This window comes from Anser anser (genome assembly GCF_964211835.1).
Source record: "Anser anser genome assembly, chromosome: 1".
Lineage (NCBI taxonomy): Eukaryota > Metazoa > Chordata > Aves > Anseriformes > Anatidae > Anser > Anser anser.
In genome coordinates, this window is record NC_139720.1 from 90,811,536 (window position 1) to 90,831,731 (window position 20,196).

The following is a 20,196-nucleotide window of genomic DNA, read 5'->3' on the forward strand; positions in this document are numbered from 1 at the left end:
TTATACTAAAATACCAAGCTTTCAGCTAATATAGAAAAGACCGAGGAAGAGAGACCTTACAGCAGAAACTTCACTTTTTGAACACAACAGGAAAATATCCCAAGGAGAGTGCTTCCAGGACGCCAGAAGTCTGCTCTAATCAGTGAGGTCAGCTGCCTGTACCATTTGAGATTTCCTTGTCTGATCTGCTGCAGTGACCCTGCATTCAGCATGACAATTTTTCTGGATGCTGGGGTGCCCATGTTGCTTTCTATGGTTACTTGCACCCCTCGACTCTTTACATTGAATAGATTAACATGGAACACCGTATCAGAAGGAGAAAGAAAATATCTATTTTGGCTAGCGAAGGCACAGCTCCCATTCCTGTGGGAACAGTGGGATTTTTCCATAGATGGGAAGACTTTCTGCGCAGTGTTGTTTACATGCCAAAAATAAATGCTTAACAATGCTTTTATACTGACTTTTAGGCACCATGCTTAGCAAAGAGTTTTATCTTGCCCAAATTCAATATTAGATTCAATTTTTTTACCCAAATTTGGCCTGCACAGCACTAGCAGAAACGTGTCTGAAAACTCTGAGAGCCTAGACCTCACGTGAAGCAGAACAGCTAGGGCCAGTGGTGCACTCAGGAAAATAAACTCTTCACAGTTCGAAAAATGCTTCATAGTTAAACAACACTGGGAGGCTACAGCAAAAAGCTTGCCCTAAAGTTTTCAACAAGGCTGTGCTGAGTAACTCCCAGGGTTTCGTAATGCCTTTGCTCCCTGTCTGGTTTGAGGGGACAGGAAGAGAGGAGAGGGGCTGCCCCTCAGCGTCCCTCTCTTTTGGTAGACCGCCAACCAGCTCCCACAAGCAATGGGGAACGAACTCGGGTCACCACTCCTCCCAGCGCTGGGATTTCTGCCTGTCCAGTGAAAACGCTGTTGTTCAGGAGGAAGCCAGCCCACACAAGAACACTTCCCAGCTTCTCGCGAGCGATTTTCAATTTCTCCTCCTAAAAACTGCTAGGCAGCACAGCTACAACATGGCTGGTCAGCATGGGTAGAATAGCAATTCCTCCCTGCAGGGAAGCAGACAGGAAAGGATCTCAGGGCATGGTTATTCCTGTAAGTTGCAACAAGATTTAACCCTGCCAGTACCTGAATCAGTTTGGAAGGTCAGTTTTGTCAGCCACAAATTAGGAAAGTGCTTCACCAGGATGGGAGTGATGGAAGCAGGGAGGGAAGGAGAAGCTCACTGTGGAAGAGCTCTGGCCAACAGCATGCGTGCCCAATCTGTGATAACATTCCAGCAAATTCAGTCTCAGATCCCAATAAATACTACACAGCTCAGGGAGAAAATATTTCTGAATAGTTCATCTGAAATCCTACCATCACTCCAGATCAAAGATGATGAATTTACCTTCATTTAGCTTTGAATTCAGTTCTGCCAGAAAATGCTTCATGTATCACTCCTCACATCTCCCTGTACATAGAGAAACAATGGTTCAAGGAAGCACTAGGAACACACGTTCAGGGGCACATCAGAGACTCCAAGATTAATGCTCAAATACTCTTTGGAGAGCAAAGGGGTTTTTTCTGTTAAATTTGGAGACTTAAAAAAATGTTCATACGGAAAACTTTCAGAAAAGTAAGTTTCCCTTAACACTCACTTCCTTTATTTTAAAGTTTGGTGTGGGAGGAGTCAGCTTTTGCTACCTTAGCCCTGTGCTAAACTGAGTTTTTGTGTAAATATAAACAGAAATCACTTCACCTCCTACTTAACTATAGTGAGCTAGAGCCATGGGCAAAGAGCAAGTAGGGACAATGTTGCTAGGCAAGACTGACGTGTGTTTCCCACTGATATGGAGCAAATCACCACGGGAGAGCATTGTGCTTGCCTGGAGGTGAAAGGGCAGCATCTGCTGCAGCAGACACACACAAACAGCGTTTGCACCCAGAGAAGTCAGTGGGACAATGGGAAAGCACAGTCGAGCGCATGCAAGCACCTCCTTGACTCCAGGCAGGCAATTTGGAGGCTAAGCAGGACATGTGAGCTCCCTCTGATCTCTCCTAGTGCAACCACTCTCACTCACATTCCTTCTGGGATGCTCATGGCTGCCAAGGAAACACGTCACATTTCTCTCACCTCCAGGCAATTCCCATGGCTATGCCCTCTGAGATGTCTGAGATATTCTCCACGTATCCATCAAAGCCTTGCACATTTTCCTAGTGCTGCTCTCGGGGTCACAAGTAGTGCTGGCTGGTGGGTCCATCAAGGAAACAAGCCGTACGAAAATGATTTTGTACTTACCTTTCATCTTCTTATCCCAGGTTGTTCTGCAAACAAGGAAGGCAGACCTGTGCCAGTGTCTGCCACCTCTGTGTAAACAATCAGCAGAAATCCCCAGCTGCTTAATATAAATCAAGCTTAACACTAGCACAAGAGCAGAGAGCGCATGCTTCCCTTTTTCTCCACTGTGAAACGCAGAGTACGCTGCTCTGTAGGGCCCAGAGTTGCACATTTTCTCTTTCTATGTGTCCAAAAGCCCAAATTCAGACAGCTAAGGAGCAGAGGATATGTGAATGGGTGACCTAAGTGCTGGACAATGCACACCCAGCGTGCCAGGAAGGATCTGGTCTCTGTGGAGCTCCGGCTGCTGGCTGACAGACGGTCACCTCCATTTTCCCCAGGTCTGTGTGACGGTGTCCAGGCTGTTTTCCTCTCCTAGGGAGGCTGACTTATGGTTTGGAAAGAAGGACAAGAATCGGCAGAGTTTTCACCACATGGCTACTGAGACCCCAGGAGAGGGCAACAGCTTCACACAGGACTACTGCAAATAGTCGGCTATCAGAGAGAGAATGGGATGAGTTGAATGGAGAGCACTTCCAGATAAACAGAAGATAGCATTCACTGGGAAAAATCACTTACAAAGAACAAAAGAGAGATGAGTAAGGAACAGATGGGACCAGGACTGGGAGCAAGGAAGCCCGAAAAAAGGGAAGCAGACAATCAGAAGGAAAGGAATTGAAATCAGAAATGCTTTAGGAGTGGGTGAAATCAAACAGTAATCCGTCACTCTCTCATGGCGTGTTTAGCTACTGAAATACTACACTAACTACTTCACTAGCGGTTTGTTAACCTATCACTGCCAGAACAGGCAACCTGTCTGAGAAATGCCTCACCTACCAAGAAGTGACCTGCTTAACACTCCCTTCTAAGTCAGCTGTGGGAAACATCTCACTTCCTTCTTTTGTCAGCCTATGACACCCAGCTATGTTGTTTTCTAGAAATTAATTACCAAGCTGAAATTAGTAAGGAAATCCAACTCCTTGGTTTCTTTAAGGAAACCCTGATTAGCAAAGCCACAGCTGTAACCCTATTCTTTATTGCCCCATTCTGCCCCTCCAGGGGGCCGTGTTTCCTCCCACAGGCAGGGCACGTTACAGGTCTCCAACCGGAGCACTGGGAGCCTGTTGTTCCCCTCTCTTTCCAGCCACCCCTACATTCACATGGCACAAGAAGCCTCATTTGTGGAGAAGATATTGATTGATTATGCACGTGGAAGCTGCAGATTGTCTCTCTTGCTTCAGCACAAGGAACTCAGTGGCTGGGGGGCTAAATGAAAACCTCACCACCTGCTTGTTTTCCTACTGAGGCACAACAGACAGCCTACGGCTCCGTCCAGTCTGATTTTGTGAAGACAAAGTTGCTGGATGTCAGGAGGGACGACCACCACTGAAGTACTAGCGCTGGTGAGCTTCCCAACGTGCTAGAAGACCAGTGAAGTGAGTTTCCTCTGGCACACCAGACAATCTGTGTGCCATTAGCTGGTTGCCTATACAGAAAGGCATTCTGTAAGACTGTTGGTTTTCATCTGGATGTCATGAGATCAGGGCTTGGGAAATAGAAATACCCTATTCAGAATGAAAAACAGCACAAGGTCCCTGAGAGAGGACAGCATGTGACACCCATGTGCAGAAAGTGAATGCTGCTCACTACACATGATCTCAGAAAAACACATTTAAGTTCTTTCAGCTTAAAAGCTCTTTAAGCCCTTCTGAGTGATAAACATCAACGTGTACATTCACGTCCACCGTCAATTCTGCTGCTAACTTCAGCCCATCTTAAGAAAAAAATCCAGACAAAAAAAACCAACAAAAACAATACATCCTTGTAGCTTCTATAATTATCCCACACTTCCTTCCCTGAAATCATCTTATGCAGCAGCCTAAGAACAGTTTCTGCCTCACTCACAAAGGAAAGGGCATTTTAGTTACCACATGGGATGACAGAACAGGGAAAAAGTTACCTGGAAGCATCCAGAAAGTCTATTTTTCAGACTGGGAAACTGGAGCAATGTTGTGCAGAAGCAAAATTCCTGTATCAGTGAAAGATGACATAAGTATACAAGCAAAAGCCCAAGCATGCATTCACCAGTTCAGAAGCAGCTGGAGCAGCTGGCCTGATGTCACGCTGAATGGTCAGTGCAGTGAGACAAGGAGAAAACAGCTGAGGCAAGAATGAAAGACATCCTGATATTGCCATCAAAAGTGGTAATTCCATTTTGCAAACTCCATCTCTGCTAGAAGCCTAGCCCTGCCTGCTAGGTTTTTGCTCTTTCCATCGTTACAGCCATGCACGGAAATTGTTATCTCTAGCAGAGAGCTCACCTTCCTGCCCTGTCTGTCAGCACAATCCAAGACTTAGAATAATGGCATCCTTGAGCATGCCAGGGACAAAAGAACACAAAGAGAGGACACAGCTGTAGGAACTAAATTCATTATGACCTCAGAAGAAAAGCAAACATCTTGATAGGTTCTGAGGAGCAGGCAGCCAGACAAAAAAAGCAACTTGTCAGACGACCTTGGCATTTCCCAAGGAAAGCTGTTACTCTGCATTTGTTAACCTTCTATAAAGTTACAGGTGACCAGTCTAGTTTCCCTAAGGTGATTTAACCCTGCTAATGAATGTCAGCCCCCTCCTGAACTCCCCCAGCCTTGGCTTCTTGCTTCCCACCCCACTCTGCTAGCACAACACACCTCAAGTGGTGGGGCCAAGCAACACCCAGCCAGCTCCGCCAGCAGCTCCCAGGCCATAACGAGCAGCCCTTCTGCTGTTCTGCATGGGAAAAACAGCTCTTCTCCCTGGGAAACACACAGCTTGCCCTGCACTGTGCTCGGGGAAGTGGTGCTGCCAGCTGTCTCCCTTCCCTTTGCTGTCCAGCCTTGGAGAGCCAGGAGGAGAAACTACCAACTCCCGTCTCTCCAGATGAGATATGTCAGCAGTGAGACTTGTACTTCTGGCCAGCCTCTGCTAGGAAGTTCTTCAGAACTCATCTGTAGCAAAAGAAAAATCTAAGTGGCAGTTTATGTTATGATCTCAAAATCTCTGGAAATCACCCATTCCACCATCTGGTGGAGCTGAGGCAGACTGTAAGTTGCTGCCTTTCACTGGTACTGCAAGACCCAGGACGTAGTCCCATGACTCTGAACTCCTTTAGGGAGATGGGAGTGTTGCCACACGCTTTTAACTATAACCAAGTTTCTGACTACATTTTTTTTAAGCTAATGCCATGACAAACAAAAACTGTTGCTTCACAATTCACTCCCAAAAGGTCATATGTCTTTAAGAACACAACAGGCCACCTCTGCCTTTTCCAGAGAAATTATTCACGTACTTAGAGCTCGTGCATGATGCTTTTCTCATTCTACTCTGCTTGATTTACAAAAGCCCACACATGCTGTGAATGCTACTTACAAATAAAAGGAATCATGTGGCCTTACTTTCAAAGTCACTTTATTTGGCTTCTTTTCAGCAAAGGCAAATACACAAAGCAGGACAGTCAATACATAAGTAAAGGATACAACTTCACATAAAGAATAAATAAGCAACAAACATGAGACTCCGCTAAAAATATACATTTGATTAACCAAAGAAGTTTTCAAATCTGAAGCAAACTGCAGGTGCTGTGGTTAAAAATACTTATGTAAATTCATCTCAAAACTTATTTCACTTGAAAAAAAATTTTTTTTTGAAGAAAAAACACCTTAAAACTCCCCTGCTTTCTGTACAGAAAAGAAGGAAAGTGCAAATCGAGACTACAAAAAAGCCCAACTTAGAAGGAAGGGTTTCTGCTATCTCAAATCTGCAAGCAGAAAAATACAGACCAGTTGGTGTTTGGAGTGGACCAGATATTTTTTGCTAGGAAAAAAATGAAATAAATAAATAACACATGTTGCACCTGCACAGAAAATATCACCCCTCATGCTCTCAATAATACATGTGGACATGAGCACGCACAAAGTTTTGCCAGACCCTCGAGAGGCAGCCACTCTGGATGGCAGTACTCTGACCAGGCTAGTTCAGAACAAAAATTCTGTTCTGAATGAATTGGCCACAAGTCTCACAGCTGTCAAACCTTCTCTGTTGATTTTTTAAATAGGCGGTTTATACAGTTGGCTAAGACTAGCGCCAGGTGCTTCCAGAGCTTCCTTCCAGTCTCAGCTATTTCATGCATCTGGGAGACGGCAGAAACCAAAACACCACATGCTTCATGAGACAAGAGTACTTCAGGTGCACAAGCAAAGGGTTATCAAACCCAAAAGACTGGCAGTGATCCCAATACATTGGCAAATATTAAGACGGAACAAAGACTGAGCAACACCTTAAACATCAGCATTTGAAGTAGAACAGAACTTACTGGAGGAACCCTGCAGTCCTCCCGGCTGTCGGTAAAATGGGCCACAAAGTTGGCACACCCAGAGGTAGGTTTGTTTTTAGCAAGGTTCATGCTGTGAAATAGGCACAGGGGTCCAGTGAGGACTCAGGAGGCAGTGGGCATGCTTAGGCATTGGCCTCCTACATGAACTGAAATACAATGTCCGGTAGCCTGCTCTCACAACCATGTGCTGCAGCAGAGTGAACAGGTGGGACGGGCAACCAGAGAAGTAAGCCTGGAAATGATCATACCAGCAGACATGGGTAGGCATTTCGGGGGAAAAAAAGTCCAAAAAATAAATAATTAAAAAAAGGGAGAGAAGGGTTCCAGTCTTACCTGGGGCAGCTTGTATGAGTAACACGGAGTCTTTATCTGCTACTAAAAACATGGCAAAGTAGTAAATTCAGCTTCTGTAAAACTTCCCACTGATACCATTAAATCCTCAGTAGTGATGCAGGGTAGTTATCTCAGGGCATAACATCCCACATGACAAAGTCCAAGTATGGGAAAAATTATTTAGGCCAGCAGAATAATTTGTTTGTGCTTAAATACAACAAGAAAAGATGAAGATGGGGAGACTATTCTAAGCAGTGTATAAGCTGACCATGAGGACAACGGAGGAGGCTAGTCCATGCAATTTGAAAGCTAAGCAAGGAACAGGCTGGGTTAACAGCACTGTAGCAGAAAGACAGAGAGAGAATGACAGCAAAATAGAAAAGGTAAAGAGTATCTAATATTTCCACTACTGGATTTTGCTTCAGATCACTTATATATTAAATAATATATTAAAAAAAATAACAAATGAAAAACACAGCAAAGAAGTGGGATTTAAAAGAAAAGTCAAATAAAATAAATTACTTAAAACACTTCTTTCTCAACTGTGGTTGCTACTGCTTCTGATCTGTCACCTGCCATGGACCCTATTGACCTTTTACCAACAATTTTTGGCAGATTTGGTCTCTAGAGACAACTCAGAAATACAGTTGTTGCACACTCACTGAGGAAAGGGAGTTGCATCAGCTGGATAAGAAAGAAGAAAAGGTGATATCAGGAAGGAGATGAATGAGGAGTTGCACCAAGTGAAACTGCAGGCAGCAATTAGCAAAAACAAGCCCCAACCCACCCCCATCTCTCCACTGAAATCAATTAAGTACTGGAAGAGGATCCCCAGAGAGCTCACAGAGCCTCCATCCCTGGACATCTTCAAACTTCCATGGGAAGAAGGCAAATACATTTGGAGACTGGAGGTACCAAGATTGGTACAAGCATAGCAGACGTTGCCTGGCTGCAGAAGGGTGGACTACGCGTTCCCTCTAGTCCTGCTTCTTGTGATTAACGGATAACAAGCATTGTGCTAGTCTTTCAGTGATGAACAAGCCATCTAGACAGTGCAGTGCTCTGGTCCTGATGCATTTTCCTTTTATCACTGCTACTTTCTAGCCATGGAAGTCACTGCTTTTAATGGTGACTTCAGGCTGCCAGGCCACAATGATCAGGTAAGATGAATGGAAATCCTCTAGTATCCTAGAAAACAAAGGAAAAAAGATGAATTGTGGCCATCGTGTTGCTGCCCCAGGTCTTGCTGAGCAGTGTGGCTGCTGATGGAGCACACTTTGGGGGAAAAGGCAGGGAGGAACAGTCACAGAACTGCCCTCCAGAGAACTGCCATAGGACCTTCCCTGCTGCATCGTGAGTTACCTATCTTCTTAAAACACCATGAGAAAGGCTTCATTCTCTGCTCCCCTCGCTTCTTCTGTTTTCTACAGGTGATACTTTACCTCAAAGAGGAGGGTCACATGCCTAACACACACAGGGTTGTTACATCAAGCAATCCATGACCAAATTTCTTAAGGAAGAAATTCTTCACTCAGAGGGTGGTGAGGCCCTGACGCAGACTGCCCAGAGAAGCTATAGATGCCCCATCCATGTGGATGCTGGTGCGACCCCAAGTGCAGCCAGAGCCATCACTGGCACAGCTCCTTGCCAGCTTGCCCTGCACTAACAGCATCTGTGCCCCTGTCCTCCCCAGATGGGTGCTCTCAGGCACCTTAGGCCCCCTCCTTATTTTGTCATGCTCCAGGGGGAATACTCTAAAAATTCACAACCAGCTTCACCTGGGGAGCAGTCAGTGACCCCACCTCAGCAGCAGCTGCCAAGAGACTTTACTGGCACAGAGTGAAGCTCGGCAGTGGAAAAGGGGTTTATAGACCAGTCTAGATTATTTACATTACACAAGGTATCAATGTGCAGTTCTATTTAAGTTAATGACTGATGGAGGAAAACATGCAGTTATTATGGTCCAACGATGACAGGAATCTTTTCTTTTTTTAAAAAGTAATGAAAAAGGGAGGAGCAGAAAACATAATGCCAGTGAGAAATTTGCATCAAAGCCTGGTGATTTTGATCACCAAAGTTTTAAAATCAGTCACAGAACCATAGAACAATTTGGGTCAAGAGGGACCTTAAGGATCATCTCAAAATCATCAGCCTAGCTTAGAGTACTCTATTATTCTTATTCTGAAGCAGAATAAACAGAAGGCTTCAGAACAAGTATTCCTTGACGTTCATCTGCTTGCATCATCTGGAAATTTAATAGCATACCTTGAAACTAAGAGGACAACCGTCATGTCCCTTTTTAAATGGACAAAATTGGCAGCTGAGTGCAAAGCCTTATTGCATGTTTAAACAGAAGAACAAAAATAAGAAGGTATTTCCAAACAAGTCATGGGGAATACAGAATGAAAAATTTCCAGGATTGGTGTTAATCTATTTGCATATAATTGGAATAATTTACTGAAAATAAGAAAAAAAAAAAAAAAGCAAAACGTCCTCCATTTCCTACAAATAAAATTCCAAAGAAATAGGCAAAGTTATTACACTGTTCTTTGTTTTCATTTAACCATGACTACCGACACCCATTCAAATGATATTTCAAATTTTGCAAACTGTTGATCTGAAGACAAGATTATGTGAATTTTAAACAACTACATGTCTACTTAACCACGGAATTTTAATTATGGCAAATACACAATGCAAATTTCAGAATATTGCAGTGTGATTGGGAACATATCAAACCCTAGCTTTGTTTATAAACGGTGAAAAGCAAGCCAACTTTCCTAGTTTTGGTAATACACAAATAGGGATGTTTGTTGAATATATAGTTTGGTATTTCAGAATTTAATGGTGATGTCTGAGATCCAATTTATAATGCTATTTTGTGTGTCTTTGAAAAAAATCCTTCTTGCATAGCATGACCAGGAATTAGGAGACAACTATTAAATATATGCAATATGACAAATGCTTGGAAAAAAATCACAATGGAAGAGACTTCCAAAATTACTTAGAGTATCTTGTACTGGATTTATGTCTGCCCTACCCACCATTTGCACTCATTTCAGTGACAAGTAATTTATCCAGAAGGGGTCCATATACAGGACAACATAGCAACCTGCTTAAAATTTGACAGCTAACAAGTTTAGTGCAAGTATGAAAAATAAAAGCCCTGGCATCCTTGCTCTTTGTGTAGGAGAGTAAGAAAAGCTTCCATCTCCTGGTCTAAAGAACACTGTCTACAACTAAGGTATTTTTTTTAAAAGGAAAAACATTTCATAACTGAGCAGATAAATAATGCCTACCAAGGAATGAACAAGAAATTGAAGCAGCCAGACTACTTCATATACACCATAGGAATGCAATTTATCATCCTTTTCAGCTACTGGTCTTTTTTCTGCTTATATACAAAGTACTATTGTTCAAATAAAAGAGGGCAGGCTGGGAAAGTATTTTATTTAGTGCAGAAATAAAAGCCACTATGATGCATGGGACGGAAACTGTGTTAGTCACACACAGTAAAGGCCTCCCTGTCTGCTGAGGAAGGGCTTTGTTTTTAGCAGCACATACTTAAGCTGCTAAACAGAACAACACCTGAGAGGTTTCCTATGCCAGCACCTTCATCTTGTCGGTGGTGAGCAGGATTAGTTTCATCCTTCTGGACAAAAAAAAGCCACACTGCGGCGCAAACATCCCTAAAGAGGCAGGGCCACCTCGCATGGCGGTGCAGGACCTCAAACCCGAAGTGCTGCCAGGAGGGTTGGCAGCGCCTCCGAGCAAAGCAATGCAACCCCAGCTGCTCACGCAGGAGCCACGGAAGGCCCAGCTGGCACATCTGCAACTGCATCAGGGGCTGCTCTGCCTGTCATGCCAATGCTTCGCAAGGGTGTTTGCACCTTCCTGACACAGAGAGCTACCCCGGTGCCGGCCCCAGCCAGCGCTGCCTTCTCCCTGCCGGTTTATCTCCAAAACGGAAAGCAGGATGGTGAGTGTGCCTCTCCAGCAAAGGGGACACGCCGTGGGAAAGGGTGATGGGGAATCGCACAGAGCACAAGCTCTGCCCACCCTTAGCCACGAAAACAGGTAATATTAATACATGGAAAGCTCTCAAAGAGTGCCCATACCCTACTCTGTGTGTGATGCAGACTGGAAGGTACTGCTGCCAGGCATGGCTTTGTAAACAGAGCAAATTTAAGCGACTTACTAAGGAACAGAAGTTGTCTGCAAGCAGAAGCAGTCTGCAAGTGTGTCATGAAACCCAGAACGCATCTTTTGCTTCCCTCGTGTTGTGAAATATTTGTGTCTGTGGTATGCCAGATGGGCAGTCAAACCCTGATGGCATCAAAATTACTCCACTGCTAAAGTGTTCGTATGGGTCCTTTTTGTTTTTCTCTTTACACTGTTTAGGTCTTCTGGGCTACAATATTTTTATATTTTTTTTTGGGGGGGGGAGGAGTTGTTTGTTTGTTTTAGTGTTAAGTAGGGTAAAGGAGTGAGGTTATTGTAAGCAAAACAACTTTCAATTACACCATGGCATGTTTTTGCTATTTTGGGTGATTTCAAAATAGGACAACTAGAATCTCTCGCTCACAGTAAAGCCACATTGCAGAGGGAACCAAGGCGGTTCTAGGAGGAGCCTCCCCCACAGGAACACTGTGCCTGCCAGAGACCCATTCCCCTGGGAGCAGCACGATGTGCCCCGCTGGCTCCGGACACAGGAGGCCTCTGAAAGGCTGACATTTAGCTGTCACTTCAGGAAATCTATTTTGAAAAGTCTCATAATACCGACCCATTACGGTGTTGTTCTCTACTATTCTCCTACTATTAAGAAAAACAGATCCTGCTCTGTGTCAAAGCACGCCCACTGAAGAAACAAGCACTTATACAGACCAAATAAGAACTTGTGTAATTTATAAGTCAAACCTGATAAACACAGCCTTCCTCAAAATGAATAACCACTGGAGGATCCTCCCAAAATAGTCCTTACCTTCACTGTAAACAAGAATAAGGCAATGGAAAGCTTGTTCAGGTGTTTGTTCCTGTAAAGTTTCCTGAGTAACTGGAATCTACCACACGTGACTTCCATATTATCTAGCCTTTCAGGACATCTTAGGTCCCCCAAATTTAATTTTTTATTTCCTATATATTCCAGCTGATCAGCAAAAGTGTTATCTGCAGCTTAACAGAGCTGGATCTGTATTATTTGCAGCAACTTCAGGAATTCAAAAAAATAATAATCAAGGAGCCTTAAATTCCTATTCAGAGTAGTAAGTGATGTCTAGCTGGTAATGCAGAGATTTTTATTGTTTTATAGCACTCTTGTAACATTCCAGTTATACCGAGGTTCAGCATCTCTTCAAAGCTCATTGTCTGTATTCTGACAAGCATTTTGAAACAAGGATTTTAATGCTTATTAAAATAAGTAATTTCATGGAAAATTTCCACATGAAGGAAAGCTTGAATGTTTCAATTTCCAAACTGGACAAACACATTGTCATGTTGGAGTTTTCTAGAGAACAGATTTTTTGATCAGTCTTTTCTCCTCTGACTCCTCAAGATTTCGTCTTCCAGATTCACCTAATCTGATCATCCTCCTTAGGTCACATCATACCTATTCAATAACACGCTCCAAGAAATTGTCATGGGAATCATAGGATCATTTAGGTTGGAAAAGACCTCTAAGATCATCAAGTTCAACCAAGATGAAACAGTCCCATTTTTTTGTCATGTTATTGTAACTTTGAAACACAAATATACTATTTGACAATTTCTAAAGCTTTGCACATAGCAAAACATGCATAAGCCACCCAAGGTAGATCATTTTTTTTCTTACTTGGATACCAATGGGAAAAAAAAAATCTGTTTGTGAAATAGACTTTCCTTCCAGAAAACCACAAGCCTCCAAAGAACACTTTGCTTGGAATTTAATCCTGCTGTAGGCTGCTAGCTCCTGAGAACTTACTGTAAAGATCTTCAAATGGCCAGACTGAAACATGAGCATCTTTCAGGTCTTAGAAAAAAGAGCGGATGCTGCAGAAAGCATATAGGTTGAGACATGTATGTGGTAGGTGAGCCACAGGAATCTGTCAAGACTAAGAACCTTTATTTTGCTTTGGTACAAGCAGCTGGCTCGTTAACTGGACTGCTTGACATTGGCATGCTCTACAGTGAAGCACTATTAGCTGAAGCAGTCAGGAAAAGGTGCAACGTTTTACCAGAAAGTATCACCGACAAACTCCTAGCATGGGTGAGGTTACATCTGCAGAAAGGTGGTTCACTGTAGCCTGCTCATCGCTCTTAATCAAGTGACAACACAGCCAGGTTTGCCTCTGTGCTTGGCAGAGGGTGAAGATGCAAGCTTTCCAATGATTTTGCATCCCCTCTTGCTCCCAAATACATGACTTTTTGCCAAACTTTAAAGGCTTTGTGAAGAGTTGTGAAGGCTTCACTTGGATTGTTTTTGCAGAGAACCAAAACACGTATGTGTTCTGTAACTGGTACTTATGGCAAACGCCCAAGGGAAGGAACATCAGCTTTGAGCCTCAGCTCTTCATCCTATTCTCAAGTGTCTGCCACAGGGAGAAGGGAGAAAACAAAAACAAAAGCAAAGCAGAAAACAACAACCCTATTCTCAGCAGCAAAAGAGGAGAAAATTTGACAGAGAAGGCTCCCCAGCCATACAGATAAAAAAAACCAGTATTTTAATTAAAAAAAAAAGGCATCTTGACGAAACTGGAAAGGCTTTGCTTTCTGTCTAGTGCAGAATCAAAAGAACTATTGAAACCCCAGGCAATAGCCTCAGACAGACATTGGCATCCTCCAGTCAGTGCTATCAGCTCTCCGCTAGGTTGTTTTTAAAAGTGCGTGCAGAAGTATGTGTATGTAGGCACTGCTTCTTGTTTTAACAGAATCTGAGCACAGCAGAGGGTAAAACCAGAAGAGCTTTCTGCAAGATGTTACTCTCTTTTGGGGGAATCTTTACACTTTAAAGAACATAACAGATTTCACGGATGATCAGGGAAAAAAACAAGTCACTGCAAAAACAGACTACGATCAAAAGTTTACTGTTGACAGGGGAATTAAGGATATGGAAGAGACTTCCTCATTACTGTGTGGCAGCTGGGAGTGGTAACACCCTAAATACAGTGTAGTACTTTAAAAGAACAGACACCCAAAGACTACCAAGCCTACTGTAGAAGTCACATTCCAGCACTACTAGAACCCGTGGTAAATGGGAAGGAACACTAACAACTGAAGTTCCTAAAATCTTGCTGTTCATAAACACCAGTACAACAAACTTACATCCATTGCTAAGTTCTGTTCACCTAATTTTCCCCCTCTGCCCCAGGTATTAACAATCTCATTAATGATGACTTGTTGGCTATAGGGGCTGTAGGCTGAGAGAATCCAGTTCTCTAACGGCTCAGAGCTTGGAGCCAGCAGTTAAGGAAGGAGGTTTCATTTTACACATACTGTGCTTTTCTATGCCTTATGCTTTACTTAAAAGGGGTGGAGAGGGTTCTGTTCAAAGTTTCCAAAATAACGTGTAGGCTTAGTTGTTGCACATCACAACTGGTGTCTCTACAGCCAGAAGTTGTGTCCTGCACAAGCGGCGATGTGGTACAAGGATGCATGAAGTGGCATGAGGGTTCAAAGTCTGACAGACAGTGGATGGTGCAGAGGACAGGAAACCTGCCATGAAGCTAACCATCCTGACTGCTGGGATGGTCTTGTGACATGTCATCACTGGAAACATAGGCAGGCACTGCCTGGAGAACTTAATAGCCAAGGACCAAAACCATGCGAGGAGGAATATTAACACCCTCAGCCTGGTCTGAACACAAACAGCCTGTCTAGCCTAGCCATGTTTCACTGACAGACCTTGCTCCTGCTTGGGCCACCAGTGCGGCCACAGAACCTGAGCGTGCTTCTCCTCATCTGGCGTGCAACAAAGGGGATAACATATTCTGCAAGGCAGCACCCGCACTGCATAGCGATCTCCATGTCTGGACACTCTCTGATCCACTCCAGAGGGTGATCATGGACCTCTGCTAGGCCACCCCTGCCTCAGGGTCTCTCCTGCTTTGTATAAGCTCAGTGGTGTTTGGAAGGGGGTTTCCTAAGAACAGAACCAAAATACAGAACCAACTCCTTGTCCTTTAACTTCCAGTTTGGTCTGAAAATTCAAAAGGAATTTCCTCTTCTAAATGCTTTATAGGACTGATGCAGAGCTCAAACACATTCTGTTATTAAGTAGTAACATTTGGTTATATTTGGGGTCTAAAAAGCATTAATTTCTCCTTCTTCTCAATGAAGAGTTTTGTGTCCCTGGCAGCAGCAGCTGTACTGGGTTACCCCGTCTTAACAGTAAGTGCCATAGTTCTAGACACATCTGATGTTCTGGAAATACCTCTTTAAATTATCACATCATCATGAAGTGTCTGAAGATTCAGAAATGAACTGAGTCAATGTGGCCTGGCTTCTGACAGTGTTTCTAAACACAGTGATAGAATTTAAAGCCAGGCATATCATTCTTATCCTGTCATGCAAAAACAAAATTAGCAATGACCATCAAGTCTCGAGATTTCTGAAACTTAAGCCTTCTCCTCCTATTACTTTTCCCTTTCCTTTCTGTTCATAGCAGCAAAGACTAGAGAGCTGAGCTGGGCCCCTCACTACAAGAAGGGCATGGAGGTGCTCAAGAGAGTCCAGAGAAGGGCAACAAAGCTGGTGAGGGGTCTGGAGAGCAAGTCTTACGAGGAGCGGCTGAGGGAGCTGGGCTTGTTCAGCCTGGAGGAGGCTCAGGGGCGACCTTATCGCTCTCTATAGGTACCTTATAGGAGGCTGTAGCGAGGTGGGGGTTGGTCTGTTCTCCCACGTGCCTGGTGACAGGACGAGGGGGAATGGGCTAAAGTTGCGCCAGGGGAGGTTTAGGTTGGATATTAGGAAAAACTTCTGTACCGAAAGGGTTGTTAGGCATTGGAACGGGCTGCCCAGGGAAGTGGTTGAGTCACCATCCCTGGAGGTCTTTAAAAGACGTTTAGATGTAGCCCTTAGTGATATGGTTTAGTGTAGGACTTGTTAGTGTTAGGTCAGAGGTTGGACTGGGTGATCTTGGAGGTCTCTTCCAACCTAGACGATTCTGTGATTCTGTGATTATTGGGTCACCACACGTACAAGGACATTGCACTGACTACAGTTTCTCCTTCATTCAGCATTAGGAACCAGGCTCACATGACAAGCTTGAGCTAACTTCTCCATCACATCACACTGTGTCTTAAAATGCGTAAGCATGCTGTGACCAGAAGAAAGCCCTTCCTCGAATTTTCTCACCAATGTACCAGTTCTCATACGAAAAACTCTATGAGCAGACCTACACTTAATTCTTTGTTGTCCTTCCATGAAAATAAGGAAGACCAGCAAATTACTTAATTCTGCTGAGACTTCCACGAGACAGCAAAACAAGGTAGTGTATCCTGTTCTGCTTGTATCCTGCTCTCCTGACTTGTAGTCTTGCATTGTCCTTTAGCAGTAGCAGTGGGAAAACAGCTCTTGAAATTGCATGCAACTGAGGCAACCTCTAATAACCACGAACACATTATGAATTTTGCAATATGACAGTCCACACACCTTAATGATATCTCAGCAGTCTCAATCTTCTCTGCTGACAACAAGACCTTATTATGGTTCTATGGCTCAAAACATTGGTTTCCACACCACAACTCACCGCCATAGGTCCTCTTGCATATCCTCTTCCTCCACCTCAGAGTGATCAGAATCAGGACCAAGATGACAAGTAAAATACCCAGAGCAATCATCAGACCCAGGAATGAGAATCCCTCTTCTATGAAGAACAAAAAAAAAGCAAACAGAGATAAATTTATCTATGAAAAATAGAAAGAGAGCCAAGAGAAGTATCCGTTTAATGATAACTGTTCCTAATCAAGAGTTTGTGAAAGTTATTGCTAAGCTTCATAAAAGCAGCAATTGTTTAGGACAGAGTGTGTGTATCTTCAAAGACAAACATACTTGCCCACTGCTTTCCAGAAAATGCTTTGTAAAGAAAAGATGTTCGTCCCCAGCACATAAAATTGTCATTCCCACCCTTATACAATAATTGTGACACATACACAAGCAGAATTTTATGTGCCCTAACACTTTCTGAAAAGCTTTTTGTTTACCCTGAATCTGCATTTTAGTTTGTAAAATAAAAGCTATTCCTATTATTGTTAAGCACATAAAACTGTTGCAAAGACTAAATGAACTTTCAGAAAAGAAGATAGCGTGTTTTGATTCGTGCAAGTAGCTATAAACAACATTTGAGTGTAAATGTCCCTCTCTAGTTGGGCATTAGCCGCTTGATATGACTGCCATTAATCAAAATAATAACATGAACGCTCAGTTCAATGCTCACTGATATTAGTGAGAAAGCTTACTGAACGGAAATTTAATTGAATTGAGCCAAAGCTATTATGTCTTTTAACACAGCTAGGTTGAACTAGAAATGCAATTAATTTGAATTTCTCCTTCTCTAAAATACAAAAAGATTACTAAAAGAACAAGCTATTCCTGGACTCTTCATTCTCCTAGTAAAGAATAACAGGAATCTCAATTTCCTGCTTTTAGAGATACACACTTACCTTTTTAAAAGGCCAAAACAAAACAATATTGCATTTGAGACAGGATGGAAAGATTTATTACGATTCTGCAATTAGCGTCTCTCAGAAGTAAGGACTAATTTGCTGTTGAAGTTCGAGAGAGATTTTAAAAGTCAGATTTTATTCTTTTTCATATAACAATAATTTCTCAAGCATGTAATATGGGAAATAACCCTTAAACCCAATCTGCTTTTCTTGTTTTCCTAATTTCTGAAGTAGCAAAGTGATCTTCCTTTTAAGGTTCTGGATTTGGGTAAGTGGATTTTAAACCACCTATGCCAACACTCCTGTGTGAACTGAGGTTGGTACTTCAGCTTTTCATGTTTCTATTTCTCATCCATAGGACTGGGGCCGAAAGCTTTCCAGCAGAACAGAACATTGGAATAAGAAATAAAGTAGCGCTACCAGATATTCAGAAGTTAAATACCCTGTATTTAAGATTTCCCCATAACACCGATTTAAGTATCTTCAGCTGATCACCTTCCTATCTGCCCTAAAATACCATTCCTCCCTGGCCATTAGTGCAATACACGTGTCTCTTGGCTAAAACGTCAGAGAAACTAAAGCATATTGCACAGGTTAACTGAATACAATACCAAAGCATGAAATAAGTTTATCTGAAACATTTGCTTAACTGTTGTTTAATAGAGAGCTTGTTATTAATTTCAAAACTTCCACTTCAGTAATTATTAAGCCACCCACAGCATTTTTACTTCATAAAAATGTTTTTCACCTGATACATACATCTATACCTATCTAGATATCTTTGGAGTGTCAAAGAAACCAGGAAGGCTTGCCCGAAAAGTGACATTCAGCTTGCTACAGAGTGCATGGTGCCTGTACCTCCCTGGCTGACTAGTGTTTTTTGGTGTTGTTTTTTTTTTCCCCTGTTGGAGGCAACAGTATATCCTCATCTCAAAGACGACAATAAATGCAGAGTAGGGTTTCTTTCCTCCTTACTTGGCACAGACACATTTCACTCCCTCTCTTTCCCAGCAGATTCCTATCCAAACATGCTATTGCAAAACACAGAGGCCAAGGGAACGCTAACAAGGACTTAATATCATTCACCTACCGTTTTTGATTTTTACGGGCAATTCCATTTCTTCATTCTTGTTGCTTACTCTGCAGGTCAAGTCCTGCTTACTGATGCTCTGAGAGTCAGAGATCTCCAGTTTACTGGTGATGGACACTACCCCGTTGCTGTGCCTGACCCTCTCCTGTGTAGGGGTGTAATTGAACAGGTTGTTCCAGCTGACGGTGGGCTCTGGGAGGCCAACAGCATTACAGATGGCTATCAAATGACCTTCGGAAATGTTATAGTGGACAGACGCACTGAGACCTTCCAAGACACAAAAGAGACAATCCATCACCACAAAGAGCATTGGTCAGAAGCAGTAAGTCACAGCAGGTTAAACGTTATCAGTCAGAGAGAAGCTCACTGGATTCTCACACACACCCATGGCACAGGAATGCAGAGAAAGCTCATTGGGCCAAGTCCTCCCTGAGATTTAATGTTCCTTCCCTTATACTGAGGTGATATACCCCAAAGGTTTCCCTTTATCCAGAATCCCAGGTTTTACAGTGGTTTGCTAAATTAAAACCATTCTTTTCTCCTGTCTGCTAATCCCTGGTCAATGCTAGGGATCAGTAGGGCAGCTCACAGTGCTGGGGTTGTACCTGGCACCAAAAGGAAACTGCAGTAGGCAACATCGGCCCCCCCCATGTTCCAGCTGGGACTTGGCTTCCAGTTTGGCTTACAAAGATCTCGCTCCTCGCTTTTTAGCTGCTACTAACAAACATGGATATCCCAGAGACAAAGGCACCACAACAGGCTTGAATATGACCCCAGAAAGTCTTGTTCACTGCAATAAACCTCTATTTCTACAGCATGTCCTGCTGAGGGTTGCTCCTACCACTGCAGTTTGAGTCCACTTGAGGAAACCCCTCCCTTTCCACTAGAGACATATCCCTGCAGAGAACCTCACCAAAGACACTCAGGCAGGTCCGTCCCGACAAGGAGCCACGAGGGAAGACGTTGAAGAGGCACGTGTAACACCCTGTATCATCCAGTTTCGCAGCCCAGAAAGTGATGCTTGTGTCATTGAGTACCAGACTTGTGAAATTCATCCGGTCTTGGTAGGGCTCATGGATCTTTAATCCTTTCAGGGTGCTGTACGTAGCTATATTATTATGCGTTTTTTCAGAGTCCTTCTGCCAGGTCACTTGCAGAACATCCTCGGGCTCTGTCAGGGTACAACTGAGAGTCGCAATGTCGCCCTCATTCACCTTCATGTGTTCAGTCTGAGTAATCACTGCAGCAACATGAAACAGTTAGCAAAATGGGCAAATATCACACTTATTCAGAAGCCTGACACTATTCTGAGCCCTGGCATACCCACAGACTTAACAATTCAACCAACTAAGCCCTATTTCTATGTTCTTCCCCCGCCAAGGAGTCTCCTGAATCGTCCTAGAAATCAATGACATTATACTGATTCATATTGG

General features: G+C 43.3%; 1 protein-coding gene across 15 annotated transcripts in view; it reads right to left on the reverse strand.

Annotated features, from left to right (window-relative positions):
- LOC310900205 (OX-2 membrane glycoprotein-like) overlaps positions 1–20,196 on the reverse strand; it is a 50,477-nt gene that overhangs the window by 27,489 nt on the left and 2,792 nt on the right. For 12 of the 15 annotated variants that reach the window (XM_083837811.1, XM_083837800.1, XM_083837812.1 and 9 more), the window contains exons 3-5: positions 19,677–20,003; positions 18,764–19,030; positions 16,758–16,874 (exon numbers count right to left, since the gene is read on the reverse strand). In XM_083837811.1, the coding sequence (XP_083693937.1) occupies positions 16,758–16,874; positions 18,764–19,030; positions 19,677–20,003 (711 nt within the window). Of the gene's footprint in view, positions 1–5,761; positions 8,225–16,660; positions 16,875–18,763; positions 19,031–19,676; positions 20,004–20,196 lie in introns of those variants that run through there. The other 3 variants (XM_083837806.1, XM_083837804.1, XM_083837803.1) reach the window with 2 other exon arrangements.